The sequence below is a fragment of the Aotus nancymaae genome, unplaced genomic scaffold, assembly GCF_030222135.1.
Source record: "Aotus nancymaae isolate 86718 unplaced genomic scaffold, 86718_ANA_hifiasm-v0.15.2.pri h1tg000007l, whole genome shotgun sequence".
NCBI classification, from domain to species: Eukaryota; Metazoa; Chordata; class Mammalia; order Primates; family Aotidae; genus Aotus; species Aotus nancymaae.
The window spans coordinates 17,511,663-17,535,698 of NW_026988418.1; the positions used below are offsets into that span (position 1 = coordinate 17,511,663).

Sequence of the window (24,036 nt, forward strand, 5' to 3'; positions counted from 1 at the left end):
AAAGGTCTGTGGGAATATGGGGAGACAGTGACTACTTCTGATTGGGCAAATGGAGAAGGGTTTTTATAGAAGAGATGGGATTTTGCTAGGTCAAAATGAGATCTGGCTCATTGCAGGCAGAGACATGAGTAAAGGAATGAAGGCTTGAAAATCCTGAAAACAACATGCTAGAATGTAATATGCATGGCTGGAATGGGCAAGAGTGGATAGAGATAGGGCCGGATTATAAAGAAACTTAAAAACTAGCCAATAGGGTATGGACTTTTCCCAGATGCCGTTGTTTTCAAGTGTGGATTTCTTACAACTCTGGTCCAGTGAGATGTTATTTGAAGAAAGTGCCCTGGGTTCAGATAAGCTTGGAATATGTTACATTACTATTTTCTCTCTCTCAGAGATTTTCAGTATACCATCTCGTATAATAGGCTAGATGAAATCCTACAATAAGGAAACCTGTTTGGCCGGACACAGTGGCTCATGCCTCTAATCCCAGCACTTTGGGAGGCTGAGGCAGGCAGATCACTTGAGGTCAGAAATTCAAGACCAGCCTGGCCAACATGGTGAAACCTCATCTCTAATAAAAATATAAAAATTAGCTGGGTGTGGTGCTGTGTGTCTGTAGTCCCCAGCTACTCGGGAGGCTAAGGCAGGAGAACCCGGGAAGCGGAGTTCACACCACTGCACTTTAGCTTGAGGGACAGAATAAAACCTTGTCTCAAAAGAAAGAAAGAAAGAAAGAAACTTGTTTAATTTTATTTTATGCAGGGTTCCCCAAGGAATTCTTTCCATGGTGGGTGGAGGGGGATAACGTATTTTAATAGTAAATTTTCTTATGAGAATTTTATTTTATTTTATTTTTTCAGGCATGGCTAAGGCTTTATTGGGCATCACACAGGGCTGGGGTATAGAGACACAGCAAAGGGATCAGGGTATGTAGACAGTCTTTGAGGACAGTGCTGGGGAGGTCAGGGATCAGTCTGGCTTCTCAAAGAAGAGACAAGCACTGAGGAAAGGCCGTCAGGTTGGTGTTAGTGCAGGAAAAGGGAGATGTTAGGAGGGGAACTTTGGTGGAGGAGAGTAGGGAGCTGAAGCTTTAAAGAGCCTCAATGCAGGGAGGGCTCATGTTAGAGCCCAGGCAGCAGGGTCAGCTCCTCCCTCCCATCTTCTGGCAACCCAGGGCCTTATTTGCTGTTCCATGTAGCTGACTTTCCAAACAAAAGACCTGGGACAAATCTGCTGGACTTCATGTAGGCAGAGATCTTCTTCAAACCCTCAAATCCGGAGATGAAGTCCTTCAGGTTTGGGAAGGTGTCCAGGCAGCGGGGCTCAAATATACGGTTGTGGTCAAGGATGTCATAGGCGAGGAAATCCACAAAGGTGATCTTGTCTCCTGCAAACCATGGCTGCTTCCCCAGAAACTGTGAGTAGAGCTTTAACTTTTCAGGGAGTTCCTCCAAGTACTTTGGCTTCAGTTTCTCAAATTCTGGGTCATAGCAAATTATGACCAGCTGCATCCGAGTGTCCATGGTCTGGTTCTCCAAAATGTCCACATGAATCTTCTCCTCTTCTGTCTCCCCACACAGGTTGTGCTTGCGGGCAATGTAGCGCAGGATGGTGTTGCTCTAGGTGATCTTGTGAACCCCATCAATCAAGTAGGGAAGATTCGGAAAGTCCAGGCCCAGCTTGAATTTTTCCTTCAGCCACTGGCTTCTGTCATAGTCAGGAGCGTCCCCCATCGTGTAGGTCTTTTCCTCGTAGCTTGAGTCTATGTATTCCAGGAGCAGGTGGATGGCGTGGGCCAGCCCACGGAGGTCCCAGTACCCCAGTGTCATGGGCATGGTGCTGGTTTGTGCCAGTTCTGCAAACAGGCCTCAAGCGGCGCCGGAGTCAGACTTTTAGTCCGGAAAAAGGAGAGGAAGGGCCTATTTTATTTTTTGTTAACTTTTTTTTTAGGTTTGGGGGTACATGTGAAGGTTTGTTATATAGGTAAACTCTCTGTGTCATGGGGGTTTGTTGTACATATTATTTCGTTACCCAGATAGTGAACCGAGTACCCAATAATTAAGTTTTCTGCTCCTTACCCTTTTACCACCCGCCACACTCAAGTAGACCTCAGTGTCTATTTCCTTTTTTGTGTTCATAAGTTCTCATCATTTAGTTCCCACTTAGAAGTGAAACATGCAGTATTTGGTTTTCTGTTCCTACATTAGTTTGCTAAGGATAATGGCCTCCAGCTCCATCTATGTTCCTGCAAAGGACATGACCTTGTTCTTTTTTATGCCTGCATAGTATTCCATGGTGTATCTGTACCACATTTTCTTTATCCAGTCTGACATTGATGGGCATTTTAATTGATTCCATGTCTTTGCTATTGTGAATAGTGCTGCAGTGAAGATGGGTATCTTATTAGCAACCTATGAGCTTTAGAAACAGCTGCTACTGGAACCATTTAATGTTAACTATAGGAAGACATGATGAGCGTTTCTGGTGACTAAGAGAAAAATGCATAGGAAACGGGTGTTAATAGAGAAAGATCAGGTAGAAATCAGGAGATCAGATAGGAGGTCATTCAGATATTCATTCACGTGCCAGGCAGTGTTCTGGATGCCTGTGATCAAAACAAGACAAAAATCCCTATCCTTGTGAAGCTTACATTCTAGTGAGGAGACAGGCAATAAAGAAGAAACATAATAAACAACTTGTATCGTTATGTTAGAAGATGATAAGTGCTATGCAAGAGAAAAAGTCAAGTAAGTTAAGGGGGATGGGGAATGTGGATGGTGTCCGGGGGGAGTGGGCCTCATTGAGAGAGATTTGAGCAGAAACTTGAAGGAGGTGAGGAAGTGAGCCATGAAGATGAGGTGTGGCCATAAACATTGAGGTGAGACACAATGAAGGCCTGGAGGGTAAAGGCTGAGGGAATGGACGAGGACTGAGAGAATGGAGAAGTGAAATAGCTCTTTAGAGAAACCTTATCAGGGATAATGGACTGGATTTAGCAAGGACTGACCATGGAAGTGAGGGAGAATGGGGATGTCCCGATGCCTCTCGCTGTGTTGCCACCCTTATCCTCTCCACTGGCTCCCTCTTTCTGCTTTCAGACAAGCACAAATCTTCCCCTTTAATTGTCTTTGCCACCTTTTCCAAACACCTAATTTCTCTTCTTTTTATAGCCAGATTCCTTTAAAAATGTTGGCTTCTCGCAACTCCCATTTCTGGCCTGCCCACTCCTTTGGGAAAACCGTTCCAAGCTGGCTTCTCCCACAACCACTACTCTCTCAGGACACAAGTAATTTTATTCTATCCAAATCCAGTGGTCTTGTCTCAGTTCTCATCTTTCCAGACTGTGAATTTGAGACCATGGATCACTCCCTTTCTGTTGACATAAATGACACTGAACTGGTTGCCAGTTCTGTATCTATTTTTAAACTGTTTGTTACCTTCATAGCCCTTATCTCAGTTTGTAATCACCTATTTAATTATTTACTTCTTTATTTTTTTATTTGTTAGGCAGTAACTCCGTGCCAGCAGAAGTTACATTTTATTTACCAGTGTATTTCAAGCATTAGTGGCATACAGCAGGAGCTCAGGATCTCAAATGAGTGAAAATGACAAAGTTGAACAAGTTTTCTCCATGGCTCTTCTGGCCTTCTATGTCCTTGTTTCTTTCCTGTTTGTGTTTCTTCAGTCATCATCCTTTCTCCCCTAACAGGGTGCTTTTCCTTAAAGCTCAGCCCATAGTCTTTTGCTGCTGCTTTGAAGCATTTAGCCAGAGAGCTTGTCCGTGTCTCCAACTTAACTGAAGCCTTAATTCAGATACCTCTTGGCTGTGCATCTCCTGTTCTGATCCATTTTTGAATCTTAGATTTTTAGAAAGTTTGTTCCAATTTACATTCCTACCATTTTCTTAAATCTTACAAATGTAAGAGGTAAAAATAGCATCTTGTTTTCATGTGCTGCATAGAATGAATTGTTTTCCATGCGTTTTTTTGGCACTTTATTCTTTCTTCTTTTTGTAAACTGTTCATGTTCTTTGTCTATTTATGCTGGGATCTTACAATTTTTCTTATATATTTCTAAGAGCTCTGTAAATGTCAGTGTCATAACCCTTTTAAATCCATTTACCTACTTCAGTTTATAAACAAGGAAACTGAGACCCAGAGAGATGAAGTGACTTATCCAGGGCCACCTAGTGAGTTAGCACCAGAGATGTAATGAGAATCCAGATCTCCTGGGGCAGTGTCCCTTCCTGGTTAGCAGACTGCCATTGTGCCCTGGACCCCAGCCATATGTCCCTTTATTTTATTGGACTGTCTCTATGGGTTCTGCCATCTGCTTGAATTTAACTGTTTTAAATCAGAATTTAGTGCCTTTTCTTGTATACCTCAAATAGGAGTTTTCTTTCAGTGTTTCCATTTGTGTCAACGTCCCTTGAGTTTTGCTCTCACATAAACCCATTAAGTGGAAATGTCCAGCAGAAAATTGGAGATGTGGAATTCAAGCTCAGATGCAAAATTTAGACTGGAAATACTTATTTGGAAGTCATTTGCCAGGAAGTGTTTGCTTACAATCACCTAAGTAGATGAAGTCTCTGAGTAAAAGGAAAGATGAAGGGGCTGAAGGACTGAACCTGGGAGAAAATCTACGCAGGGGAAGTCGAAGGAAGAAGAGGAGCCAGGTAAAGAGGCTAAGGAAGTGTAGTCAGACAGGAAGAGAGCCAGGGCAGTACATAGGCATGCTGGCCAGAGGGTGTTCTTAGAAGCAGGGGAGATGGGTGGCCTCAGTGTCCTCAAGTGTTGAGGGAAGTTGAGGGCCAGCTAGTAAAAAGTCTTTGGAGCGGGCAGTTACAAGGCCTCTGTGAGTGGATACCTTTATTAGTAGTAGTAGTAGTAGTAGTTTATTTTTTTCTTTTTTTGAGACGGAGTTTTGCTCTTGTTACCCAGGCTGGAGTGCAATGGCGTGATCTCAACTCACCGCAACCTCCGCCTCCTGGGTTCAAGCAATTCTCCTGCCTTAGCCTCCCGAATAGCTGGGACTACAGGCATGCGCCACCTTTATTATTAAGGAAACCAAAGAGCACTGGGTGTTGGTAAATGGCTGATCAGGCAGTGGAATTAGGCCTTGTACTCTCAGCCTGGTGAGCAGTCTATATATATGAATTTTCACAATACTGTATATATGAATATTCTGGGAAAGTTTTGTCAATCATATCTGATTTCTGAGATGCTGTATTTTTGTTTATGATTGATTAACAACAACAAAACCCCTCTTCTTACAAAGTACTTTCACATCTATGACCTTGTTTGATCTATATAACAGTTCTGGAAAGTAAGTGTAATTTTTTTTCATTTTACAGATGGAAAGACTGAGGCTTGGAGAGTTTAAAGTAACTTGCCCCAGGTTAGACAACCCAATAATTAGTGACAAAGCTAAGATGTTCTTATACCATGTTATGCCATCTCCTGAAACCTAAAGAGGAATAAAAGGCTAAAATCAAAATGATGGTAGGACTGCATTCCTTTCTGGAGGCTCTAGGGGACAATCTGTTTCCTAGACTAGTTGCCTTTTCTAGTTTCTAGAGATCATCTTCATTCCTTGGCTTGTGGTCTCCTTCCTGCATCTTCAAAACTTGCAATGGTAGGTTGAATTCTTCTCACATCTCATCTCTGACCCATCTTTCTGCCTCTTCTTTACTTTTATGGACTCATGTGACTAGATTGGGCCCACCTGGAAAATCCAGGCTAATCTCTCCATTCCAGGGTACTTAACCTGAATCACATCTATAGAGCTCCTTTTGCCATGTAAGGTAACATAGTCACAGGTTCTGAGGATGAGGGCATAGTCATTATTGAGGACCATTGTTCTGTCTACGATAATCCTCAAATTATGCTATACTTTTCAGGCTTCTGTGCTCTTGTTCACACTACCTTTTGTGTTATTTCTGTCCCCTTGAGTTATTATTACTATTTTGCAAAAGCCCTTCAAAAAATCTGACAGAAGCACCAGAGCATCCAGCCCTTGTTGCCTTTGGAGCTGGGAGTTGAGTCACAAACTAAATTGACATTAGCTGAGTGTGATGCTTTTTGTTCTCAGGGCTCTGCAAGAAAGCTCCTGAGTGAGGTGATGCAGGGACTATGGAGAGATGCTCCTAACCAGGGGTCTCCAATTTTCTTTTCTTTTTTTTTTTTTTTTAAATTTGAGACAGAGTCTCACGCTGTCAGACTGGAGTGCAATGGTGCGATCGTGGCTCACTAAAACCTCTGACTCCTGGTTTCAGGCAATTCTCATGCCCCAGCTTCCCGAGTAGCTGGGGTTACTGGCATGCACCACCTAATTTTTGCCTGGCTAATTTTTGCATTTGTAATAGAGATGGGGTTTCACATGTTGGCCAGCCTGGTGTTGAACTCCTGGCCTCATCTGATCTCGCTGCCTCATCCTCCCATTAAGTGCTGGGATTACAGGTGTGAGCCACCCTGCCTTTACCAGCTGAATTGACTCCTCTGTCCTTTTGGCCCTCCTTGGAGTTCCCCTTCTATACTATCTTAGGACCTGTATAATACCTTTTTGTGTGCATCTGTTTATTGAGATATTGTCCCCTGGCTTTCCTAGAGCTCCTTGAATACAGATTTAGCCTGGATTTTCTGGGTCTTGTCTTGCTTAACATTCTCTCCCAATGCCTAGCACAGGGCGTGGTAAATACTGGGTATTTGGTAATGTTTGGTAAATGAGCAAAAGACTGCTTCCCACAGGGAATTTGTCTTAACAATGTGCTGGGATGCAGAAATCCCCTAACCTTAAACCCAGGGAACTTGACCTGGGTCATAAGACCAGCCAGTGGCACTGCTTACTTTAAAACATAAACTTCATGGAGCAAATAATGACTTTTTGCAGATCATTAACTTCCTTGATGTAGCGACTGGCCAACTTGTGACCTTGGGGAAAGGTCATGGAGCCTCATCTTTTTCATCTGAATCAGGAGGATGTAGGACTATCTGATCACCAGAGGCAATAGTAGAGGGTTAAAGGATGGGCTCTGGAGCCAGACTGCTTATATACGAAATCTGTTCTGGCTTATTCTTGTGTTTCGCAAATTACCTCACCTCTCGGTACCTTAGGTTCTTTACCTGTAAGTTGGAGAACTATAGCACCTACTTCATGGGATTGTTTTGAGGATTCAATGAATTAATGCGTGTAAAGTAGTTAGCACAACAGCTGTCATTATGATTATTTTATAATTTTTTTAGAGATAGGGTCTCACTCTGCCACCTAGGCTGAGTGCAATGGCGTGATCATAGCTCACTGCAGCCTCAAACTCCTGGGCACACACAATCCTCTTGCCTCAGCCTCCCAAGTAGCTGGGACTGCAGGTATGTGCCACCACATCTAGTCAATTCTTTTTTTTTTTTTGTAGAATAGGGTCTTGCTGTGTTGCCCAGGCTGATCTCAAACTCCTGGGCCCAAGCAATTCTCCTGCCTTGGCCCCCACAAAGTGCTGGAATTACAGGCATGCTATCATGCTCAGCCTGTTGTTATTAATGTTATTATGGAATTCTCTTTGTGATCTGAAATTTATGATTCTGCTCTGTTTTTGTCTAATAGAGGGTTTCCCAAACTCCTTCTTTTTTCTTGCCCCAGACTGAATTGCCTTTCTTGCTGTTACTCTTCTTTGGAAGTTCTTCCCTCTTGCTGACAAGTCTTGCATCCCCCACTGGGCTGCTTTACAGCCCTACCCTTCCTGGGCTTGTTTGGCTGGTGTTGGCAGAAGACTCCCCACCAGTCTGGGCATGGCTCTTGTAGGAGTATCTGAGGGATGTACTGCCCCCTGCAGGCCAAAAGCAGTGACTCCACTGTCCAGACCTGTGAGTTGAAGCTTTCTGTCCTTTGGCCACCTCTCAGGGCCTGTGCCTTTCTGATTTTGGAATACTGAGAATGTGAATAAAGTATCTTAATAGAGCCTTATTGAAGACTTCCTGTGCGCCAGTCCCTAATAACACAGAAGTATAGTGTATTAGGGGTTAAGTGTACAGGCTCTGGAGGTGGAGTCAGGTTGCTTGTGTTCTAATCCTAGCATCCACACTTACTAGCTGTGAGACCTTGGGCAAGGTGCCTTACTGAGTTTAGGTTTCTCATTTGTAAAAAGAGATATAATAATGGTATTTAAGTCATTGTTGTAAAAATTAGAGATAATTCATATAAAGCCTGGAGTGATAAGTAGGAAAAATTCTCAGCAGTGGATAAGAATTAGAAACTTTTCATTTTCTCTGCACCTTTGGATTCAGTTCTTTACCGTGTAGTTTCATTATTTTGTTGGCAGTTGTGTGATTTTCCTAATCAACTCTATCCATATTCAAATGTTAGTACAAAACCAATTTGAAAGTCAAATGTAAATGTTTTGTATTTAACTGATTCCATTCGGCAAACATTTATGGATTGTCTCTTCTATGCTAGGCACTATGCTGGGGGCTAGGAATAGAACTTGGAGTAAGGTACAGGTTCTGCCCTCACTACGTTTATAGTTTTGAGGAAGATGGAGATTTAAATATTCTAGGCAGAGGGAATGGTAAGAGCTAAGGCACAGAAGTAGGAGCAGGCCAGCCAGCATGACCCTAAACAGGGACATGCAAGCTGCTCTCTATGGCTAGAAGTTAGTACACAGAGGCAAAAGGGTAGGAGGGGTGAAGGTGAGGGGGGAGGGAGGAAGGAGGGTGACATGGTGACAGGTGAGGCCAAAGAGGTTCCAGGTCATCCAGAGCTTTAATGCTATGTTAGAAATTAATTTCAGGGCAATGGAGAGCCATTGGAGGATTTTTATTAAGGTATGATATGATCAAATTGTGTTTGAAAAGGGTCATTTTGCCTTTAGTATAGGGGATGAATTGGAGAGGGCCAGACTGGAGACAGATTGGTTAGTAAAGTAATGCAGTAGACCTGTGGAGAAGTGATGAGAACCTGAATCAGGGCAGTGAGAGTGCAGAAGAGGCGAGGAGGAAGAGGAAAACATATAGGGAGAATTAAGGAAGTAGATCAATATGACTTGGAATGGCTGAATGAACATAAGTTTGAGAGAGACAGTGGATCCTAAAATGGTGGGTGGGTGATGGTGCCATTCTGTGACAAAAAATGTTGAGTTAGAGGTGTTTGCAGAATAAGCAGGTGGAGATGTCCAATAGGGGACTGGATATTTGGCCTCCTGCTCAGTGGGAACCTTTGGCTAGGGATATATAGTTAGGAGTCATCTGCCCGCAGGTAGTTAGACCACAGGAGTGGGCAAGATGACTCAGGGAAGGCAAGTGGAGAAAGAAAAGAGACCAGGGACAATGCCCTAGCTGGGGATCACAGATAATTAAAGATTGGGCGAAGGATCAGCAGCCAGCAGAGGAGACAGAGAAGGAAGAAGAGACCCAGTAACAGGTGGTGTCTCCAAAAGCAGTGCAAGAGAATATTTCAGGAAGAAGGCCAGTGTCAGAGGCCACAGAGAGACCAAGTAATGTCAGGATGGAGAAGGACCGCTGGATTTGACAAAGTCGAAGGACTCTGTGTTTGAGGGACTTGGGCACTTTCATTTCTCATACATAAAGCTGGGTCAGCAGTACCTTTCTTGGAGAGAGAAGGTTAAGGTGAGAATCTTATGAAAGAAGAATCTCTATTCTGAAGAAACCTGAATATTGCCCTCCTATAATGCAGCCCAGGCTATTAGATTTGTTGACACGTTGAGCCAGCTCACTAGATTGTGAGCTGAACTGCATGAATATACACGGTCCCATTACTCAGAAGAGACCAGCATTAATAATTTTATTGTAAATTCTTTAAGACTTTTTTCTCTGCATATAAACAAAAATGTTGTTTATATGTATACACATATGTAGTTTTAAAAATAAACAGTGGCTCATACTGTGTGCTCTGAGACCTGCTTTTTTCACTTAACTAAAAAAAGTGATCATTTTTCCAGTTACTACGTGTAGAGCTATTTTAGTTTAGTGTTTCGTTGTTTTTTTTTTTTTTGAGACAGAGTCTCGCTCTGTCACCCAGGCTGGAGTGCAGTGGCGCAATCTTGGCTCACTGCAACCTCTGCCTCCCAGGTTCAAGTGATTCTCGAGCCTCAGCCTCCTGAGTGGCTGGAATTACAGGCATGCACCGCCACGCCCAGCTAATTTTTGTATTTTTAGTAGAGAAAGGGTTTCACCATGTTGGCCAGGCTGGTCTCAAACTCCTGGCCTCCAGGGTTCCACCCACCTCAGCCTCCCAAAGTGCTGGCATTACAGACGTGAGCCACTGCACCCAGCCTATTTTAGTTTTTAATGACTGCAAAGTAGTTATTGTTTAAATTGACTGATTTGTTTAACAAACCGGACCCTTAATGATGAGCTTGTAGGTTGTTCCTAGCTTTTCACCATCACAAACAATACTGGAATGAATATTTCTATACACATGTCTTCTTTGTACATTTTGGCAGGTAAAATGTAGGCTAAATTCCAGGGGTTGTGACTTTCTCATCTCTGTATCCTGAGCACCAGGCATAGGGTAGATGCCCAATAAAAGTGTTTAAATGGGTCAGGCGTGGTGTCTTACATCTGTAATCCCAGCACTTCGGGAGGCCAAGGCAGGTGGATCACCTGAGGTCAGGAGTTCGAGACCAGTCTGGCCAACATGGCGAAACCCCATCTCTACTAAAAATACAAAAATTAGCCAGGCGTGGTGGTGCATGCCTGTAATCCCAGCTACTTGGGCTAGAGAATCGCTTGAAACAGGCAGGTGGAGGTTGCAGTGAGCTGAGGTCGTGCCACTGCACTGTGGCCTGGATGACAGAGCAAAACGCCATCTTAAAAAACAAACAAACAAACAAAAAAACTGTTTAAATGCCCTGGATCTAGGTCTGACATCTTGTAGTATCTTATCATTTTATTGTTAGCATCTACAACAGTGACCAAGTTTGCTGAATAAATAATCTCAGGGATAAAGAGAGCTCCACCCAGAAAAGGAAAGTATTCAGGGATGCTTTGTGCTTTCAAGTGATGTGTATTGGAAAGCACTTTCCTAAGCATTGCTAGCTAGGAAGCACCTTTAGACATTTCTAATGAATGCTCTGCATTCCTCCTCCTCTTTCTCCCTGTGACGAGTATTGATGTACTCCTTTCCCAGGTTCATAGAAAAGCTAGGTACAAATTCTTGATAAATAATTGGTTATCGTGAGAAGTTAAAGACTCAATATTATTTTACCGCAACCTCCCCTCAAAGTTACATTTATTTTTCAACTTCAGGATTCTCCTCATAGAACCTTTAAAGCAGGGACAATTTCTTGTTTAAGCCCTACATGACTGGTGGCTAGCGTAGTATCTAGTGCAAGCAGGCCTTCAATAAAGGAATCAAACAATATTGGGCTATGCAGTTGGCATAATTGGAGAAATTTTCTGAACTTTTGACCATTTTCTCAAATTTTTTTTCTGCTTCCCTTTGTTCAATGATACCTCTTTCATTATATATTAAATTCTTTTTTTTTTAATTGCACTTTAGATTTTGGGGTACGTGTGAAGAACATGTAAGATGGTTGCATAGGTACACACATGGCAGTGTGGTTTGCTGCCTTCCTCCTCATCACCTATATCTGGTATTTCTCCCCATATTATCCCTCCCCAACTCCCCACCCCCTGCCGTCCCTTCCCTATTTCCCCCCAACAGACCCCAGTGTGTGATACTCCCCTCCCTGTGTCCATGTGTTCTCACTGTTCAACAGCCACCTATGAGTGAGAACATGCGGTGTTTGATTTTCTGTTCTTGTGTCAGTTTGCAGAGAATGATGGTTACCAGGTTCATCCACGTCCCTACAAAGGACACAAACTCATTGTTTTTTATGGCTGCATAGTATTCCATGGTGTATATGTGCCACATTTTCCCTGTCTAGACTATCATCGATAGGCATTTGGGTTGGTTCCAAGTCTTTGCTATTGTAAAAAGTGCCACAGTGAACATTCGTGTGCATGTGTCCTTATAATAGAACGATTTATAATCCTTTGGATATATACCCAGTAATGGGATTGCTCGGTCAAATGGAATTTCTATTTCTAGGTCCTTGAGGAATCGCCACACTGTCTTCCACAATGGTTGAACTAATTTACACTCCCACCAGCAGTGTAAAAGTGTTCCTATTTCTCCACATCCTCTCCAGCATCTGTTGTTTCCAGATTTTTTAATGATCGCCATTCTGCCTGGCATGAGATGGTATCTCAATGTAGTTTTGATTTGCATTTCTCTAATCACCAGTGATGATGAGCATTTTTTCATATGCTTGTTGGCCTCATCGATGTCTTCTTTTGTAAAGTGTCTGTTTATATCCTCCGCCCACTTTTGAATGGCTTGTTTGTGTTTTTCTTGTAAATCTGTTTTAGTTCTTTGTAGATTCTGGATATTAGCCCTTTGTCAGATGGGTAGATTGCAAAAATTTTTTCCCATTCTGTTGGTTGCCAATTCACTCTGATGACTGTTTCTTTTGCTGTGCAGAAGCTGTGGAGTTTGATCAGGTCCCATTTGTCTACTTTGGCTTTTGTTGCCAATGCTTTTGGTGTTTTAGTCATGAAGTCCTTGCCTATGCCTATGTCCTGAATGGTTTTGCCTAGGTTTTCTTCTAGGGTTTTTATGGTTTTAGGTCTTATGTTTAAGTCTTTAATCCATCTGGAGTTAATTTTAGTGTAAGGTGTCAGGGAGGGGTCCAGTTTCTGCTTTCTGCATGTGGTTAGCCAGTTTTCCCAACATCATTTATTAAACAGGGAATCCTTTCCCCATTGCTGGTTTTCGTCAGGTTTGTCAAAGATCAGATGGTTGTAGATGTGTGGTGTTGCATCCAAGGCCTCTGTTCTGTTCCATTAGTCTATATCTCTGTTTTGGTACCAGTACCATGCTTTTTTGATTACTGTAGCCTTGTAGTATAGTTTGAAGTCAGGTAGTGTGATGCCTCCAGCTTTGTTCTTTTTGCTTAGAATTGACTTGGCTATGCGGGCTCTCTTTTGGTTCCATATGAAGTTTAAGGTGGTTTTTTCCAGTTCTGTGAAGAAGGTCATTGGTAGCTTGATGGGGATAGCATTGAATCTGTAAATTACTTTGGGCAGTATGGCCATTTTCACGATATTGATTCTTCCTAACCATGAGCATGGAATGTTTCTCCATCTGTTTGTGTCCTCTCTTATTTCATTGAGTAGTGGTTTATAGTTCTCCTTGAAGAGGTCCTTTACATTCTTTGTTAGTTGTATTCCTAGGTATTTTATTCTCTTTGTAGCAATTGTGAATGGCAGTTCATTCTTGGTTTGGCTCTCTTTAAGTCTGTTATTGGTGTATGGGAATGCTTGTGATTTTTGCACATTGATTTTGTATCCTGAGGCTTTGCTGAAGTTGCTTATCAGTTTCAGGAGATTTTGGGCTGAGACAATGGGGTCTTCTAAATATACAATCATGTCATCTGCAAATAGAGAAAATTTGACTTCCTCATTTCCTAATTGAATACCCTTTATTTCTTTTTCTTGCCTGATTGCTCTGACTAGAACTTCCAATACTATATTGAATAGGAGTGGTGAGAGAGGGCATCCTTGTCTAGTACCAGATTTCAAATGGAATGCTTTCAGTTTTTGCCCATTCAGTATGATATTGGCTGTTGGTTTGTCATAAATAGCTTTTATTATTTTGAGATACGTTCCATCAATACCTAGTTTATTGAGGGTTTTTAGCATAAAGCGCTGTTGAATTTTGTCAAAGGCCTTCTTAGCATCTATTGAGATAATCATGTGGTTTTTGTCTTTGGTTCTGTTTATGTGGTAAATTACCTTTATGGACTTGAGTATGTTCAACCAGCCTTGCATCCCCGGGATGAAGCCTACTTGATCATGGTGGATAAGCTTTTTGATGCGCTGTTGCAGTCAGTTTGCCAGCATTTTATTGAAGATTTTTGCATCTATGTTCTTCATGGATATTGGCCTGAAGTTTTCTTTTCTTGTTGAGTCTCTGCCGGGTTTTGGTATCAGGATGATACTGGTCTCATAAAATGATTTGGGAAGGATTCCTTCTTTTTGGATTGTTTGGAATAGTTTCAGAAGGAATGTACCAGCTCCTCTTTGTATGACTGGTAGAATTCGGCTGTGAACCCATCTGGACCTGGGCTTTTTTTTTGTTGGTAGGCTGTTGATCGCTGCCTCAACTTCAGCCCTTGTTATTGGTCTTCATTTTATATTAAATTCTTACGTATTGTACTCTGTTTCTGACCTTCATTTTTTATTCCCTATCCATTTTTCTTTTTTGGTGTTGGTCCACATCATTTTCAATATCTTTACTTTATGTTATAATATCTTAGATCTTAGTTATCAAGCTAGTTGTGCCTCATAACTCCTCTTTTTCAAAATAGCATTTTATACACTTGTCCAGTTACATTTGTATAGAAGTATTTGGTTGTAGTCTAATAAAAATAACCTATTGAGATTTTTGGTTGAGATTACATAAAATCTATAAACTAATTTATTTTTTGCTGTTTGCTTCCCTTCCTTTCCTTTCCTCCTTTCTTTTCTTTTCCTTCCTTCCTTCCTTCCTTTCTTCCTTTCTTCCTTCCTTCCTTCCCTCCCTCTTTTTTTTTTGGCAGTGTCTTGAGTCTTGATCTGTTGCTCAGGTGGGAGTGCAGTGGCGTGTTCACAGCTCACTATAGCCTTGAACTTCTGCACTCAAGCCATCCTCCCATCTCAGCCTCCCAAGTAGCTGAAACTACAGACATATGCCACCACGCCTGGCTAATTTTTAAATTTTTTGTAGAGACAGAGTCTCACTTTGTTGCCCAGGCTGGTCTTGAACTCCTGGGCTCAAGCAGTCCTCCCACTTTGGCATCCCAAAGTGTTGAGTTTATAAGCATGAGCCACTGCACCTGGCCAACTAATTTCTATATAGGCATTTTTTGTGCTTTTTTTCCATCTCATAATAAGGTTTATTTTTCCTTTATTCAAATCATCCGTTATGTATTTTAGTAGGAATGTATGTTATTCTTTGTATGGGTCTCTCATACAACCAACCTGCTCTCCTGATTCCCATCTCCTGCCACTATGCTCACTGCTGCAGATACAAAGATGAGCATCCCCTAAGGTTAGAGGATTTCTTGCACAGCAATTTCTGCAAGAAGCTCAATTTGGTGAGCAAGAGAGATAACCAATCAAATAATTACAACTAACTATAGTAATTATCATGATAAACAGAAGCACAAGGTGCGAAAGAAGCAGAGAGCAGGGGTGCTGACCAAGACTAGAGATATTAAGGAAGAAATCCTGGAGGAAGGGACCCTTAAATGAGTCTTAAAGACAGAATGGAAGTTGGCCAGATAAAAAGAGAAGAGTATTTCAGGCAGACAGAGTGTTCATTGGGATGTGTGTTCAAAAGTAAAGAGATACAAAATAAAATGTTTTAGGAGCTCCAAGTAGCTGGAGTATTGGGTGACAGTGGATAGTAGCTGGAAATGAAGATAGAAAGTAGGTAGGAGGGTGGCAGATTGTGAAGGGACTTCTGTGAAAAGGTAAGAGTGGATATAGCACCAGAGGATTTAAGTGTAGGAGTGAAATGGTCAAATTTATGCTTTAGGAAAAAAGCCCCTAAAAAAGAAAACACTAAAAATAAATAAAGGCTATCCTAGCTGCAGTGTGGAAGATGGCGTTAAGTGGTACCAAACATAGCCAGAGGGTTAATCAGGGTGTCTCCGTAGTCATCTGGGGCAACATGTCCTAAGGCAGGGCAGTGGTACTAGGGATGGAAGAAAAGGAGGGATCCCGGAGCATTAAGAGAGGGCGCACAAACAGACAGCACCCTTGCATGCTCACATACCCATTCTTGTCAGCGCTTTCCAAAGTGCTTTATAGGTTTTACTAGTTTAAACAGGATGTGTTCCCCTGTTGTGTTCTGACTGGCTATTGCTGACCTAAGAAAACTGTTGGTTTTTAAAAATATATCTATCTTATATTCAATCCATGGAACAGGATTTAAAAATTCATTAAAATAAAAAATTAAAAAAATATATATCTATCTTGTATTCTTCCTTTTTTTGAACTTTTAGTTTTAAGTGTTTAGCTGACTTTTTAACCTTTCTAGGTATTTATTTTTATCTAAGTACTTGTGCATATTGATATTTTTGACCCTTCACCTTTTTAAATTTTTACTATGAAATTCTCAAACATGCACAAAAATAAAGAGAATATTATAACTCCTATATGCCCTTCACCCAGGTTCAATAACTAAGATTTTGCCCTACTTCATCTTTCCCTTTTTGCTTTTGTGTTGTTGCTGAGGTATTTTAAAGTAGAATCTCAGACCTTTTGTCATTTCAACTCTATATACTTCAGTATGCATCTCTAAAAAATGTGGATATTTTCTCATGTAACCACAGTGCCATTGTTATTGTGCTTAACAAAGTTTACAATTATTCTGTGGTATAATTTAGTATCTAGTGCATATTCATATTCCTTGTTTATCTCAAAATATCTTTTAACAGTTGGTTTGTTCCAACTGGGATTTGAATCACACATCACATTTGGTAGTTTGGACTCAAGAGACTCTTTTAATCTACAGTAGTCCCTAACCCTAGTGGCCCTTTTCAAAAAAAAAACAAACAAAAAAAAAACAAAAACAAAACAAAACTCTACCAACTGTGGAAGAAACCATATCTGTTATCCTGTAGAATGTCCCACATTCAGAATTTGTCTTGTTTCTTCATATTATAATTTAATTTATTCTTCTGTCTCTCGTATTTCCTGTAAATTGGAAGTTAGCTTTGAGTGACTAACTGGATTATGGTTCTTTTTCTTTTGGGGAAGAGGATAAGACTACTTCATAGGTTAAGGCTTCGAAGTACTTCTTCTGTCTGATAGTCCCATTCTTGGGGATGCTAACATTGAACAGTGGGTTTAGATGATGACAGCTCATCCTTCTATTATAAATTTCCCCATCAGACTCATTGAATGAGTTCATCCACTCATGATTGTCTCTGAATGAATTATTTCATCAGGGGATACAAAAAAAGTTCTCATTCTGTTGGTCTTTTCACATGTATTAGCTATATAGTGTTCCCGTAATAACTAGAGCTATTTTGTTATCTTGAAATACAGTATGTACCCCATTCCCCAAAAAGCCTAGAAAAATGCTTAATTCATTTTCTTTTATAGTAATTTTTGGTTAAAGAATGGGTACCTTTGTTGTTCTTTTTAGGAATCTATTGATTATGCTTCTAGTTTATGACTAATGCATTGGCTAGGCTGCTGATTCTCCCCCAGTTATTATCTTATTATCTCAGTCCTTGTGAAATGAGCCTCTTTAGCACAAGAGTCTTTAGATCCTTTAGTGTGTGAATGACTTTCTCAGTGCCACATGTCAGTCCATCTAGTCCTGCGCTTTTCAAAAGAAGACGGAACAACCTTTCCTTTGGTTCTTCTCTTCCTGTTCCAGGTCACACTGTGAACAAGCTGCGTAAACACTCAGATTCAGAAGTGGCTTATCTTGCCAGAGAAGTTTATACTGAGTGGAAAACTTTCATTGAAAAACATTCAAATAGACCTTCTATTGAAGTTAGAAGTGATCCCAAAACCGAGTCATTTCGGAAAAATGCCCAGAAATTACTCTCAGAAGCCTTGGAATTAAAGGTAATGCCCTAAATATATACAACTATTACGTACCCATAATACTTAATTTTTAAAATAGAAGAAAAATAAAGTTAATGTCCTGGTTTGCATGTGATTAGTAGGTGCTCTTGGTTAAACTGCCTCATGTTTTCATAATGAGCTTTCATAGTCTTAATGCTGTCTGTGGCTTTATTTTAACCAGTTATTCTTTAAGCATTCTGGATTTATAAGCATTCCGGGAGACAATGTTGTAGGAGGGCAAGCTTTGGAACTAGGAAGATCTGCGTTGAAACCCTGACATTCTAGTTGTGCCCACCCTAGGCAGATACCTTAACATTTTCTGAGACTTGATTTCTTAATCTGTAAAATGAGGATTATAAATCCTACTACCTAAGGAGTTAGGTTATAGGAACCATTTATGCAAAAGAATAGTCGTGCCTGCTGATTGGAAGTTATTTAATGAATGTTGGTTACTTGCCATTTAAAATTCCTTCCATTCTCACTGAAGTAAAAATTCTGTGACGGACTGTGTTATGGAATATCAATGGCAAAATAAATAGCTGTCTATTGAAAAGACTCAACTCCCCCATTTTTTGTTAATAGCCATACCTTTAGTTTTAAGGCATAAAATCAACTGGATAGACATGTTCCCTATCATCTTCACGGCTCACAATTCAGATGATGTTAGTGGTTTGAGGTATACATGCTGGTAGAAGGATTTATGCTCATTAATAATAATATTCATTGTCATCATCATCAAACAACAAATATTATAAGCTAATTAACACTCTGGAAAATCAGACATATAATATTCATGTTTCTTCCTCACCCCAGGATATCCCAGAGCAACTCTACTAAAATGTCCTTAAAGAACAATTTAATATTAATAAAATAAGCAATTCAGAAATTCGATTTAAATGCTAAATGTTACTTCAGTCTCTAAAAAAAAATTTAGCCTCTTTATCTCAATTATTTATCTAAAAAAGAAAGACTTGTGATATAGTACTTTTTTTTTTTTAATTTAATTTTTTTTTTTTAAAGATGGGGTTTCACCCTGATGGCCAGGCTGGTCTTGAACTCCTGACCTCAGATGATCCACCCACCCTGGCCTCCCAAAGTGCTAGAATTACAGGTGTGAGCCACCGCGCCCAGCCAGTACTTACTTTTATTAAAATAAAGTTTTGGACCTGAAGCAAATTTGTACCAAAGCAGCAGCTGCGTTGCCGCAGTTCTGTCTTCACCTTCATGATGTTTCCGTTGGTCAAAAACACACTAAGTCATCTCCAAGTTCAGCAAACAATGGCAAGGCAGAGCCACCAGAAACGTACACCTGATTTTCATGACAATTTGGTAATGCTGTATTAGCTATTGGAGCTACTTTCTGTATTGCAATGTGGACATATGTAGCAACACAAACCGAGTAGAATGGAACCTGTCTCTTGTTGGTAGAGTCACCCCAAAGGAATGGAGAGATCAGTAATCATCCCAGCTGCTGTAATAATTGTTTTTTTTTTTTTTTTTTTAAAAAAAAGCTCATAATTGGCTGGGTGTGGTGGCTCACAACTGTAATCCCAGCACTTTGGGAGGCCAAGGCTGGTGGATCTCAAGGTCAGGAGATCGAGACCATCCAGGCCAACACAGTGAAACCCTGTCTCTACTAAAAATACAAAAAATTAGCCAGGCATGGTGGCATGTGCCTGTAGTCCCAGCTACTCTGGAGACTGAGACAGGAGAATCACTTGAACCTGGGAGGTGGAGGTTGCAGTGAGCCAAGATCATGCCACTGTACTCCAGCCTGAGTAACACAGTGAGACTCTGTCTCAAAAAAAAACCAAAAACAAAAACAAAACCCAGCTCATAATTGATGCCAAGTTAAAGTACTGTCTACCCATTAAGACATGGCATTATTGAAGAAATAAAGTACATTTGAAGCCTTAAAAAATATATATAAAAATTTTGGGTTTTTTAATACAAACTTATAATAGAAAATGAGAAAAATATAGAAAAAGGAAAAAAATGTAACCCAGACATAATCTTGTTAACACATTGGCACATTTCCTTTTTCAGTAAATTATTATGGCTTTTTAAATGAATGCTGGGCAAGTTATCATTGTCTGAGATTTATATAGAGTGAATTATATGCCAAATGTTCCATAAGATATTTTTATTGATTATTTAAGTAACATTGCAGAAAATGACATAATTATTTACATTTGTGTTCTCTTTAATCTTGACCAATTTTAGTTAGTGTCATTTTGTATATCCTTTTCTATATATATTTTTTCATGTTTATAGTTTTTAATGTCTATTTAATAGTTCAGTGAATTGCTATACTGGAAGTTTGCTTAACTTTTCCTAAAGGAAACTTTAATATGAGTATTAAACCCTTGGAAGAAAGGAAAAAAATATGAAAGTTGTAAGTCTGATTTTCCAGAGTATTGATTAACCAACAAGATTTATTTTAAATAAAGTTTAGTTTTGAAATAAATCAAAATTATCACAGAAACATACAGTGTGGGTATATAATATGTAGTTAATGTGGTGGTAAATATCAGTTCCCTTGGTATCTTTTTAAGTAAATGATAATACAAAGCTATGCTTGTAAGGATTAATGAGCAGTTTGCCTACTATATTAAACTCCATAATAATTATCCTTTTAGTTTATCCATTAATTATCCTTTAAATGGCACATCAAGTGGTAAGCACTCAAGTGTTATAAAGCAAAGTTAAAAAAGTGATACATTTGTTAGTGCTTTTCAACATAATTGGAAAAAATATCAGATTAAGCATAGCTGAATGGTTTTGTTCCCAAAGAGTAAATTTAAAAAATTAAAAGTATACATCTTACTATCTTTCTTAGCCAAAAAAAAAAAAAAAAATCTGCTTTCCTTGTATAAACAGCATTTGATAGCATGTTTATCAGTTTGTTATGTTAGAGAATATAAATACAAATACTTTTCTATAAGGTTAATTCTTAGCACCTATCATCATCTGAGATATTTCCATATTAGAGTAAATCAACGAACCATCTAATTCAGTATCTGGTCTTTGACAGTAATCAATGTTGAGTGCATTCAAATCAGGCATCAGATCTCCGTGAATGTACTTAATCAGGCAGTAGTAAGGCATTGGGTAAGTTATTGGCCCAGTGACTTAAAATCCTCTACAATTTGATCCTAGCGTGTGTTATTGCAAATACCAAATCTTCTCATTACATTTTTTTGGGAAAAAAAAATGTTTCCATGTTGTTTCACTCATATCCTTTAATAGTGAAAGCCATAGATGAAGAATATTATGTACAGCCTAAAGGTGCATCTCTTTATTACCTTACAGATCTTGCTTTCTAGATTCATGGATTATTTCCTTGTTCTTGGAATAGTGGAATAGATGAATAAAAACTCCATCGTTGAAACCCAGGCTCCATTCCCCTTTACTTCTCCCTTCCGGATCTTCTTTGTTCTTCCCGTCTTTTAGATCTTTCCTCATATGAACATCCCCTGTGGTGTCATTCTCTTACTTCCCCTTCCTCATTATCCACTCTCCTTTCCTACCTCATGACCTGTGATCATTTTCCTATTATGTCATTAAAAAAATGAACCTGATTCTCAAAGTGAGCCTGTATCATTAAGAGTTATGAAACACTGGCTGGTTGGCTCAGTTGGTTGTCAGATGGTGCTAATGAGATCCAGGTCAGGGGTACGTCCCCATATGGGACTGTTAGTTTTTTCTTTGTTTAATGGCCTCAGACTGCACCCCTGGCTTTGACCAGCTCTCTCATGAATGTATTCAAGTGGTCAAAAAGAAGTGTAGGTAGATATGTATAAATTCAATCATGCTATTGGAAAATCCGTACAACGTTTGCTTCCAGTGGCTATTCAACAGATGTTTAGTAAGGATCTATTTGGTGCTGGGGGAGAAGACAAACATGAATGAGTCGCATTCCCTGTCCTAAAAAAGCTTTACTATCTCCTGGCTGAGAGCCTATAAATGATTAATTAAAATATGAGGCAGCGTGAAATACTGGTACTAGCAAGTATCAACACACAAAGTACAGAGCAGTTAAATCTGATGGGGGAATCGGGAATGCTTCACAGAAGAGATGGCAGTGGAACTCGCCTTTGTAAGAGGCATAGGATTTTGCTACCTAGAAAATACACATCAAACAGAAACATATTTTATCTGCTATGTATATGATGTTATTAGAAGAGCAAGAAAGAAGGGACACATGGGAAGGAAGGACATTCATTTAACAAATATTGGTTGAACACTTACTATGTGCCACTAACCTGTGCTAGGCATGGGCAGTTTAGAAATGGATTCAACATGGGTTCAACTCTAGCAGTGCTTACAGTCTTCTGAGGAAAATAGACAAATAAATCGTTACAGACCAGTGTGGGAAGTTCTGCACTTAAGGTAAACGCATGAAGAAGACCCTGTTCCCTTGTCCTGAGAAAGCTCGCGCATGTGGCAGACATCACTAATTGGTTATGGCACCATTTCCTACTGATGAAGGAGCTCAAGGTGGTCATGTTTTATATCTTCCTCCAGCTGTAGCCATTTCATCCAGAATTAGACAGCTGTATAACACACTTAACTCACAGGCACAAACAAATAAGGAAGGCAGATTTGATTCTCTGTCTCTGGGAAATGTGAAGTAGGAGATACCAAGAAAACAACAGTGCAAGTGTTAAACAGAAGCGATGTTGGAGGAGTTGTGAGGAAGCAGAGTTATGAGTAGAGAAAAGACGTGTAGCATAGCAGGAGAGAATAAGGCAGTTAGAATTGGGAGTGAGTAAGGCCCATGTTGAAGAGCAAAAACGTGTGAGAAAGAGACCAGGCAGCTCATGAGAGATACAGAGAAAGGACTGATTTCTAAATAAATTCCTAGGTTTCTCCCAGTGTTCCTATCCTTATTCCCATTCATATTATCTCATAGCAAAAGCCCTTTTTCTCAAGGACTCAGTGAAACTCTGGTCCTTCCACTCAGAAGGGTTCATCTAAAGCACCAGATTAGGACCCACTGAAAAGGACTCATCAACTTGGGTGGGTACCCAAAGGCACTTACAAGATAGACATTCTTCACTTTGTGCAACAAACTTGTTATACACATGGTACATGATGAATCATTTTCTATTATGATTTCTATTTTAATGTCACATATTTTTCTCCATTTCTTCATTCTGATTGGTCTTCATTTAATAAGAGGCATGCATGAGAATTGTTGCCTTCTAGCCCCACCACACTGCTGGCATAGCACCTGTCATGCTGTCTTCCCCCAGCTTCCCACCCACTTCTAGGATGTGAGTTTGTGAAGGGCAGGGTTCACATCCTTTCTGTTCTGTCTCTCTAAGAGCAGGCTAGACCCAGAGTAGCAATTCAGTTAACTATTTGCTGAATGGAGTATGTGAATTCCAAGATAACCTCAGAGTTCTTTTTTAAAAAAAATACAGGTACTACAATTTGCTGGAGTCCCCATGACTTGTTTTACAAACACATATATATCCTTTTTCTTTAATGACCACTCCCCTCAAAAAAAAAAAAAAAAAAAAAAGACTTTCTTGCTGAGTTCTCTAAACATCAGTAGAGACAACCAGCCTCACAACAGGATAAGGAACTTTCTGGCAAATGCTGCAGGACAAATGCTGGGTAGCCAGTTAGCCACCTTTCCAGCCTCCTAACGTAGTTTGGTGCCAGGCCTGCCTCAGGGGGCTAGTTTGGTGCCCACCCAGGAGGCCTTGAAAAACCTGGAGTCTGGATTCTAGAGAGCCACAGTGCCAAGTCCACTCACTCCAGCACAAGCCTAGGAAATAATCTGTCCATCATTACGACCACAAACTTTTGTGTGCACCTTTTGTCTGCTAGACTAAGGCAGATGTCTGGGCCTGGATATTCTGTCTCTCTCTTTCTCTCTGTCTCTTTCAGTCCTGTTCTGCTACTTGCTTGGTCCTTACGTCTTCCAAGTTTCTTTTTTCTACTTACTTTGGTCAATCTTTCTCTCATGTTAGGACATTTTACTAAATGTCAGATGACTCCTTTTTATTTGGGGTGTGTTTTTTTCCTTTTTTTTGAACTTTGCTTTCTGCAGAGAACAAACATATATGTACAGCTCAGTGAATTTATCATAAAGCAAACACCTATTTCACCTAGCCAGATTCTACTCATGCTCCAGGTCTCAGGTTAACCTTCATTTCCTCTTGAAGCCAGGCACTGCCCTCCTGGGTTGGGTTGCTTTGCTGTGGCTGTGCTCTCCCCAGCGTTGCTTCCTCTCCTTTCTCCTGGCGCACAGGATCCTTACAATCCCTGTTCACAGCCTGTCTGCCCTACTGGACTAGGCTGCCCATGGGCCCAAGGGCTGAGCCTGCTTTAGTCACTGCTTATTGCTCAGCCCAAGCACAGAGCCTGGCACATAGTGCTGAAT

The 24,036-nt window shown here is 40.3% G+C and overlaps 1 protein-coding gene and 2 pseudogenes across 1 annotated transcript in view; 2 read left to right on the forward strand and 1 right to left on the reverse strand.

Moving 5' to 3' along the window:
• The window catches only part of TCEANC2 (transcription elongation factor A N-terminal and central domain containing 2), a 49,328-nt gene that overhangs the window by 19,448 nt on the left and 5,844 nt on the right, over window positions 1-24,036 (forward strand). The window contains exon 4 of the mRNA XM_012442551.2: window positions 17,446-17,639. Coding sequence (XP_012297974.2) covers window positions 17,446-17,639 — 194 coding nt within the window. The remainder of the gene's footprint in view (window positions 1-17,445; window positions 17,640-24,036) is intronic.
• On the reverse strand, window positions 1,141-1,996 carry LOC105717203 (glutathione S-transferase Mu 5-like; annotated as a pseudogene).
• LOC110567676 (cytochrome c oxidase subunit 7B, mitochondrial-like) lies at window positions 18,867-19,098 on the forward strand (annotated as a pseudogene).